Here is a 9,587-nt window from a genome sequence, read left to right as displayed (position 1 = left end):
GGCCTGGGGTCGTGGGCCCACGCGTCTACGCCCCATGCCAGGGACTGCTCGCCGGAGGCCCGGGTCCGGGGTCCAGGAGTCTGGGACCGTGCGACTCGGGGAGTCAGTGGCCAGACGTAGATCTCCAGGTGCGGAGGTGGAGGTGCCGCCCGCCCGCTGGAATGTCACCCATGGGAGGTGCCTGCTTGCAGGTGCAGCCGGCGCAGTTCTGTCCGCCAAGGCAGGAAGAAGTGGGGGAAGGAGAGAGGAAAAGGAAGGAGGAAGACGGTTGTGAGTTTTCCAAGGAGCAGAGGGAGTGAGGGAGCCACCTGGGGAAAGCCCAAAGTACCAGCTCATGGGGAGGCGGAGACGGGCTCTGCAGTGTGGAAGAGAAAACATTAAATCAAAAACAAATCACCTTTGGAGGAGGCAGCTTCTAGAATGGAGAGTGGTGGATACATAGTACCTTTTTGGTACATTTGACCGTGGACTCACGGAAATATTTTGCATAAGTTAAAAAAAATTTTGGCCGGGCGCGGTGGCTCACGCCTGTAATCCCAGCACTTTGGGAGGCCAAGGCGGGTGGATCACGAGGTCAGAGATCGAGACCATCCTGGCTAACGAGGTGAAACCGTCTCTACTAAAAATACAGAAAATTAGCCGGGCGTGGTGGCGGGCGCCTGTAGTCCCAGCTACTGAGAAGGCTGAGGCAGGAGAATGGCGTGAACCTGGGAGGCGGAGCTTGCAGTGAGCCGAGATTGCGCCACTGCACTCCAGCCTGGGCGACAGAGCGAGACTCCATCTCAAAAAAAAAAAAAAAATGTAACGCGATTCCTAAAATTGATACCTAACAAGCAACTCCATGTTATGGATCTTTGACTCTTAACTCAAGTGAACAAAATGAGAACAATTACAAAGCAATTGCCATAATGTGGGCAATGACTGAATATTTATTAAGGAATTGTACGTTTTGTTGTAATTATGTTACTGTGATCTTACTTCTTCAAAAGACCCTCTTTAGAGATAATTACAGAAACATTTGCAGATGATATCTGATGTCTTGAATTTGTTTCCAAATAATTTGAGGGAGAGGGTCAAAATACAGATGAAACATAAAGGACTACGATCTAGTAATTATTGAAGCTGGTGATAAGTACATGGGGTTTCATTATATTATACTTTTATTTCTACTTTTGTATATGTTTGACATTTTTGAATAGCAGATTTTCAAAATGAAAGGAAAAATTGTCTTCAGAATCTACTTACTAGAGATAACTACCAAATTATAAGAATGATAGGGAAAAGGATGTGAAAGAAAAATAGAATCTTGGTTCCCTAAACTCACAACACCTAAGGGAAAGTTAAGTGTGGGAAGAGTTGTGCAAAAAAACTGCCTTCCTTTTGTTCCCAGATAGCTGTAATTTCACATACTTTATCTTATGTAAAAATGTACATATACTGATTTACTTCCCCCCTCCTTTTCACATGTAAAATGTAGATTCATTGAGTGCTAATCCGAGCTTCAAAAGAATGCAACCACTTGCCTCATTGCCTACCCAGCCTCTTTTTTTTTTGCCTCCCCCTCTTTGTCTCTCTCTGCCTCTTTCTCTCTTTCTTTTTTAACACAGGGTCTTGCTCTGTTGCCTGAACTCCTGGGCTCAAGCAATGATTTTGCCTTGGCCTCCCAAAGTGCTGGGATTATAGGCATGAGCCACCCCACCTGGCCTACATTTGGCTCTTGATTCAAACAAACTGGTAAGCATTTATAAGTCAATAAAAGATATTTAAACATTGACTAGAAATTTATATTTATTTTAGGTGTGAAAAAATTGTGCTTATGATTTAAAACAAAATAATTAAATTTCTGGCTGGGCGCAGTGGCTCATGCCTGTAATCCCAGCACTTTGGGAGGCCAAGGCGGGCAGATCACCTGAGGTCAGGAGTTCGAGACTAGCCTGACCAACATGGAGAAACCCCGTGTCCACTAAAAATACAAAAATTAGCCAGGCGTGGTGTCTCATGCCTATAATCCCAGCTACTTGGGAGGCTGAGGCAGGAGAATCGCTTGAACCCAGGAGGCAGAGGTTGCGGTGAGCCGAGATCCCGCCATTGCACTTCAGCCTAGGCAACAAGAGCGAAACTCTGTCTCAAAAGAAAGAAAAAAAAAGAATTAAATTTTTGAGATATATTCCGCAACAGTTGTGAATAAAATGGTGTGATGGCTGGGATTTGTTTGGAAACTATCCACAAGGAAAGTAGGTGGGACATAGAGAAAAATTGTCCACGACTGGTAACTGTTGAAGCTGGGTGACAGGCACATGGGAGTTCATGTTATTTTAGTCTTTACTTTTGTATTTGTTTGAAATAGTCCATAATAGGTGCGGTGACTCACACCTGTAATCCCAGCACTTTGGGAGGCTGAGGCAGCTCTACAGATTCAATGTAATCCCTATTAAAGTCCCAGCTAGTTTTGTTGTTGTTGTTGCAGAAATTGACAGGTTGATCCCAAAATTCATACAGAAATGCAAGAGACCTAAAATAGCCAAAACAATCTTGAAAGAGAAGAGCCAAGTTATAGGACTCATACTTCTCCTAATTTTGAAATTTACTACAGAGCTACAGTAATTCAGCAGTGCGGTACTGGCATAAGGAGAGACATAAAGATCAGGAATTGAATTTCGAGCCCAGAAACAAACCCTTACAGCCATTGTTTTGGTAGGCAGAATAACTCCCTCGCCCAAAAATGTGCATGTTCTAACCTCTGGAGCCTGTAAATATGTTAGCGTGCATGGGAAGGAAAAATTAAGGTTGCTAAGTAGCTGACTGTATTTATTTATTTATTTATTTTTTCGAGATGGAGTTTCGCCCTTGTTGCCCAAACTGGAGTGCAATGGCGCGATCTCGTCTCACCGCAACCTCTGACTCCCGGATTCAAGCGATTCTCCTGCCTCAGCCTCCCGAGTAGCTGGGATTACAGGCGTGCACCACCACTCCTGGCTAATTTTTATTTTTGGTAGAGACGGGGTTTCTCCATGTTGGTCAAGCTGGTCTCGAACTCCTGACATCAAGTGATCCACCCACCTCGGCCTCCCAAAGTGCTGGGATTACAGGTGTGAGCCACTGTGCCCGGACTATTTTTTTAATTTTTAACTTTTTTAAGAGTCAGAGTCCTGGCCAGGTACAGTGGCTCATGCCTGTAATCCCAGCACTTTAAGAGGCCGAGGTGAGCGGATCACAAGGTCAGGAGTTCGAGACCAGCCTGGCCAATACGGTGAAACCTTGTCTCTACTAAAAATACAAAAATTATCTGAGCATGGTAGCGGGCACCCGTAGTCCCAGCTACTCGGGAGGGTGAAGCAGGAGAATCACTTGAACCCCGGAGGTGGAGGTTGCAGTGAGCCAAGATCACGCCACTGCACTCCAGCCTGGGCAACAAAGCGAGACTCCATCTCAAAAAAAAAAAAAAATGTCAGAGTCTTGCTCTGTTACTCAGGCTGCAGTGCAGTGGCATAATCATGGCTCAGTGTAGCCTCAAATTCCTGAGCTCAGGGGATCCTTCAACCTCCCCCTTCTGAATTGCTGGGATTACAAGTGCGAGCCACTGTGCTCTGCTCAACTGACTTTAAAATAGAGAGATTATCCCAGATTATCTGGCTGGGTCCAGTGTAATCACAAAGGTCTTTAAAAGTTGGAGAGCGAGGCAGAATAGTTCAGAGTCAGAGGGAGATGTGACTATGGTGGAATGGTCATAGAGATACAACGATGCTGGCTTTGAAGCTGTAAGAGGGGGACCACAAACCAGGGACCACAAACCACCAGAAGATGGAAGAGGCAAAGAAATGTACTCTCCCTTACAGCCTCCAGAAAGGAAGGCAGCCTGCCGACATCTGGATTGTTAGCCCAGTGAGAGACCCATGTTGGACTTCTAATCTAGAGGAATGTAAGATAATAAATTTGTGTTGTTTTAAGCCGCTAAGTATGAAGTAATTTGTTACAGGAGCAACAGGAAACTAATAACACTAGTCAACTGATTTTTCACAAGAATGCCAAGACAATTCCATGGGGGGAAGGAATAGCCTTTTTGTTTGTTTGTTTTTGAAAGAGGGTCTCCTTCTGTTGCCCAGGCTGGAGTGCAGTGGCGTGATCTTGGCTCACTGCATCCTCCAACTCCTGGGCTCAAGCCATCCTCCCACCTCAGCCTCTCAAGTAGCTGGGACTACAGGCATGCACCACAACGCCAGGCTAATTTCTTTCTTTCTTGTTTTTTTGGAAAGATGGGCCTCTGTATGTTGCCCAGGCTAGTGGAAAAGTCTTTTCAACAAATGGTGTTGGGACAACTGGATATCCACATACAAAAGAATTAAGTTGAACCTTCACCTCTCACCATATATAAAAATTAACTCAAAATAGACTGGGTGTCGTGATTCATGCCTATAATCCCAGCACTTGGGAAGGCCAAGGCAGGAGGATCCCTTGAGCTTGGGAGTTCAAGGTGGCAGTGAGCTATGATTACACCATTGCATTCCAGCCTGGGTGACAAAGTGAGACACTGCCTCTAAAACAAAACAAACCAAACCCCTCAAAATAGATAACAAACTTAAATGTAAGAGCAAAAACTATAAAAGTCTTAGAAGAAAACACAGAGCAAATCTCTGTGACCTTGGGTTAGGCAATGGTTTCTTAGATAAGACACAAAAAGCAAGCAAGAAAAGACAAAACAGATAAATTGGACTTTATAAAATTTGAAAGCTTTTGTGCATCAAAGGAGACCATCAAGAAAGTAAAAAGATAACCCATAGAATCAGGGAAAATATTTGCAAAACATGTATCTGATAAGGGACTTATATCCAGAATATATAACAACTTTTATAATTCAATGATATGAAGACAAGAACCTAATTAAAAGATAGGTTGGCCGGGTGCCTGTAGGTTGGTGGCTCACGCCTGTAATCCCAGCACTTTGGGAGGCCAAGGAAGGAGGATCACCTGAGGTCAGGAGTTCAAGACCAGCCTGGCCAACATGGAGAAACCCTGTCTCTACTAAAAATACAAAATTAGCTGGGTTTGGTGGTGGGCGCCTGTAATCACAGCTACTTGGGAGGCTAAGGCAGGAGAATCACTTGAACTCAGGAGGCGGAGGTTGCAGTGAGCAGAGATCATGCCACTGCACTCCAGCCTGGGCGACCGAGCGAGACTCCATCCCAAAAAAAAAAAAAAAAAAAAAAAAAAGATAGGTCACTAAAGTTGGTATACAACACCCCACTGCTAAATTTGACTGGGTTTTAAAAAGATAGGCTAAGGATTTGAATATACAATTCTTCAAAGAAAATAAACAAATATCCCGTAGCACATGAAAAGATGCTCAACATCATTAGTCATTAGGAAAATGTAAATAAAACCCACAATATCATACCATTTCACACCCACTAGGATTGCTAAAATAAAAAAGACAGGCAACAACATGTGTTGGTAAGGATAAAGAAACATTGGAACCCTTATACCTCACTGATGGGTTTGAAAATTGGTACAGCCAACTTGGAAGACAGTTTGGTAGTTACTCAAAATGCTAAATATAGATTCACCACGTAACCCAGCAAGTCTGCTTCTATGTATCTAAAGATAAATGAAACCATATGTTCACATAAAACTTGTACAAGAATGTTCATAGCACTATCCATAATTGCTAAAAAGTAGAAAGAACCATGCCAGGCGCGGTGGCTCACACCTGTAATCCCAGCACTTTGGGAGGCCGAGGTGGGCGGATCACCTGAGGTTGGGAGTTCGAGACCAGCCTGGCCAACATGGCGAAACCCTGTCTCTACTAAAAATACAAAAATTAGCCATGCATGGTGGCCTGCGCCTGCAGTCCCAGCTACTCAGAAGGCTGAGGCAGGAGAATTGCTTGAACCCGGGAGGTAGAGGTTGCAGTAAGCCAAGATTGTGCCACTACACTCCAGCTTGAGCAACAGAGTGAGAATTCATCTCAAAAAAAAAAAAAAAGTAGAAAGAACCAAAATGTCCATCAATTAATGAATGGGTAAACAAAATATGGCATATCCACACAAAGGAATATTATCTGGCAATAAAAAGGAATAGAGCAATGACACATGCTACAACATGAATGAACCTTGCAAACATGCTAAGTAAAAGAAGTTATATACAAAAGACCACAATATTGTATAATTCCACTTACATGAAATGTCTAGAATATACAAACCTATAGAAACAGAGTAGATTGGTGGTTTCCTGAGGCTGGGGGAAGAGTGGGGACCAACTGCTAATGGGTACAGGATTTATTTTTTGGGGGACAAAAATGTTCTAAAACTAGATTGTGGAGATGGTTCTACAACTCTGTGAATATACTAGAAGACATACAGTGGTACACTTTAAATGGGTAGATTGTGTGGTATGTGAATTATTTCCCAATAAAGCGGTTAAGAAAATAGTTATTAAAACATATAATAGGTATATCCCAAGGGGGAGAAAGGTGTGGTGCATGAGCTCAGCCCAGACAGGCTGTGTTAGTGGGGAGAGCAATGGATGAAGGAGGTGTTTGGAGCTGTAAAGTGTATAGGCCAAGAGTAGAGGTGGGGGCTGGGTCTTGAAGGAGAAACTGAGTGCACTGAAGAATTTTGCCTGCTTCACAGCGTTATCATGGGCCAGCCTTTGGATGATCTCTTGAAGAAGGTCCCAGAGCCTCGAGGAGGAGATTCTATGATGTCAGCACCTGACCTTTGTGACATAGGCACATGCTGCCAGGGAGAACTGAACTCGGAATGTGGCCCCCAGCTCCCATTGGGGGCGGCGACCCTGGCGCCACCCCTTAGACAAGTCCCAGTCTCCCAGAGGCTTTTACCAGCTGGCCCCATTCCTTCTGCTGCTGGGTATAATAAGGCATCTCTGTCTGAAACAGGGTGAGCTAGAGGACATCAGCACTAGGGGCAATAAGGGGTCGGAGGAACCAGAGTGGCAGGACACTGGGATGCTTGCAGAATCCCCGAGTCAGGATTAGGAGAATAAAAACCTGTACCACAGGCCTCCGCCTGGCTAAAGGAAGACTGAGGGCAAAACTCAGGGCTCAGACAGAAACCCGGGTCAGAGTGCGTTTAGTGTTAGATGCTGGGGACAGAGAAAGGTGTATCCACCATGTGGTGACTCTGCTCCTCTCTCCCAGGTCCTCTCAACGCTGAAGTGCCTGTGAAACACAGCCCAGAGGAATTCTCATTGGTAAGAGCGCCCAGCACCAGAACACCCTTAATTCCTGTTCCCATCTCAGCCCTTATCCCCTGAACCCCTCCTCCAACTCCATCCTACCTTCCCTTCCTCCTTATTCCTCTCCTCCCCACTTCTCACCTTCCCTGGAGCATTTTGCCAGTTCTTTTGATCCCAAAGGTGACATGGATTTAAAGTGTTAGTGAGTTCAGCTTGGAACCAGGGACATGATGCAGAGCCAGAAACGGACCAATTCTCCCAATGTCTTGGGTTCTCTCTTTTCTCTCCAGGTCCTATGGGCTTTGTCTTCCTCTCTGCCCCGCCCAGATAATCGCTGCTGCCCCTCCACTCCCAAGATGCAGCTGTGATTCTTCATCCCCACACATCCCTCATCAATGGTTGACTGCAAAGAAGTCAGAAGCCAAGCTTAGGTTCATGCTCATGCCTGAACACCCCGAGAGCCTGGTGCTGGAGGGCTGGGTGTCCCCTTGGCCTGCCACCAGCACCTGCACCCACACCAGGCTGGAGCCACGCTCTGCGCACAGAAGGTGACCTTGATTTCTCAGGCACAGCTGACCTCAGAGATATTGGTCCTGACTCTGCCAAGTCTCTCATCCCTAGTCTTGTTGCCCCAGTTCCTTCTGGATTCAAGGCGATGTTGCCTCAAAACAAGGACCAGGTGCTGCCACAGACCTCAGTGCTCCCTGGGCGCTCCACTTGGGGCTTCTCACAATTTGTGGACTCCTCTCCTCACAACCTGCAGCCTCTCTCTCCCCATCAGTCTCTCCCTCCCTCTCACCCAACATTCTCTTCCATTCGGTCCCATCGTCCCTCCTCCCCTCCACCAGCATCCCCCTCTCCTGGCTTCCAATTCGGCTCTTGTGACTCAAATTCTGACTTTGCTCCACATCCCTATTCTCCCTCTCTCCCAAGTTCCCCTACTTTCTTTCACCAGAACTACCTCTCTCTCCCCCATCCACGTGCATCCTCTCCCTCCAACAACTGGCTGTACCCCTCTCCCCCTCTGACTCCTTCCTTTTCTCCCTCCCAGCCTCAGAACTCCTCCCTTCCCCACTCACCCTGCCAGTCCCCTTCCCACCCCAAGGACCTGCATAGCTCCACGCTCACTCCCCCAGGCCCCAGCCCACCTTCTCATAGGCTCCACTCTAACAGGCTGACACGGCGCTGGCATCAGTACAGGGACACCGGGTCCGGGTCCCCTGGGGTAGTGGAGAGATGCATGCCAAGCGAGAAGGATCCTGCACAGTTCAGGGACCCAGGGGCCCTGGCCCAGGCCCTGGTGGTCCAGCTGGGGCACCGCCGCATCGCACACGACCTGCGGCTACTGCTTTTGCAGCACCTGTGGCTAGGCAGAACCGGCCAGGCCCCAGTCGTGGAGTATCCTATATGCCTGGTGTGTCTCCGGCCCCGCAGCCCCTCCTGCCCCCTCCCCAGGTACAGCACTGGACCCCGGCTGCTTGCTTTCCCTCAACTACTGCCCTGTGTGCAGGGCCAGGAATCTGGGCCACTCCGGATAGGCATCGGCTTCGGCCTCCGCCTGCCTCAGGGCCAAGCCAGGGCCTTGCATCTGCTGCCCGAAAAAAGGCCGAAGGAAGTAGGACCTCAGGGCAAGGCTACTCAGGCCTGTGGGCATCAATCGCCAGCATCTCAGCCTCCAGCAGCTCAGGCCCTGGCCGACCCAGTCCCAGGCACACCCTCCCAAACCAGGAGCTTCAGGTCTGCAGGCCTTCAATCACCAAACTCCCCGCGATGTTTCTCCGGGCCTCCACCTCGGGCACCAAAACAGGCCACTACCTCCCCGAAGCCCAGGCCTTGCCCTGCCCCAAAGAGGCCAGTTTCTCTGGAGCTCATTCTCCAAAAGTCATCAGTCTAGCTCCAGAGCCACGGAGGCCCCCTGGAACACCCCCTCCAAACCCAACCCTCCCAACGAGGCCCCAGATCTTGGGGAATCCCCGAGACACCCTGAAGGGCTGGCTGGCCGGAGGTCAGGTGTGTTCTCCTGCTCTGAACCCTGGGAGCCCCTTGTGGAGTCTGCTGTCTCCGGGCTGAAGAGGACCAAGAGCACCAAGGCCCCATTCAGCCCTCCGTGTAGCTAATAAAGTCTGACCCTGTGAAACTTGTGTTTGTGTCCTGCTGAGTCCACAGAATAGGTGGCTATAACTACAGGGGTGCCAGTCCCCAACAAGACCCTTGGTGGCGGGGAGGGGGTGGTTCATGCCTGTAATCCCAACACACTGGAAGGCTGAGGTAGGAGGATCACTTGAAGCCAGGAGTTTGAGACCAGCCTGGGCAACATAGCAAGACCCTGTCTCTCCAAAAATAAAAATATAAAAAAATTAGCTGAGTATTATGGGGCGTGCCTGTACTACCAGCTA

General features: G+C 48.0%; 1 protein-coding gene across 1 annotated transcript; it reads left to right on the top strand.

The window, feature by feature from the left end:
- The first annotated feature begins 6,766 nt into the window (after positions 1-6,766).
- Positions 6,767-9,321, top strand: PRR30 (proline rich 30). The gene is made up of 3 exons (XM_003270633.4): positions 6,767-6,873; positions 7,154-7,206; positions 7,482-9,321. The coding sequence occupies exon 3, from the start codon at positions 7,847-7,849 to the stop codon at positions 9,083-9,085; it is 1,239 nt and encodes a 412-aa protein (XP_003270681.1). The 5' UTR covers positions 6,767-6,873; positions 7,154-7,206; positions 7,482-7,846; the 3' UTR covers positions 9,086-9,321.
- The last annotated feature ends 266 nt before the right edge of the window (positions 9,322-9,587 follow it).

Source organism: Nomascus leucogenys, chromosome 19 (assembly GCF_006542625.1).
Source record: "Nomascus leucogenys isolate Asia chromosome 19, Asia_NLE_v1, whole genome shotgun sequence".
Taxonomy (NCBI): Eukaryota; Metazoa; Chordata; class Mammalia; order Primates; family Hylobatidae; genus Nomascus; species Nomascus leucogenys.
Note: the sequence above shows the minus strand (reverse complement) of the source record. Positions and strands in the feature narration are given on the sequence as shown.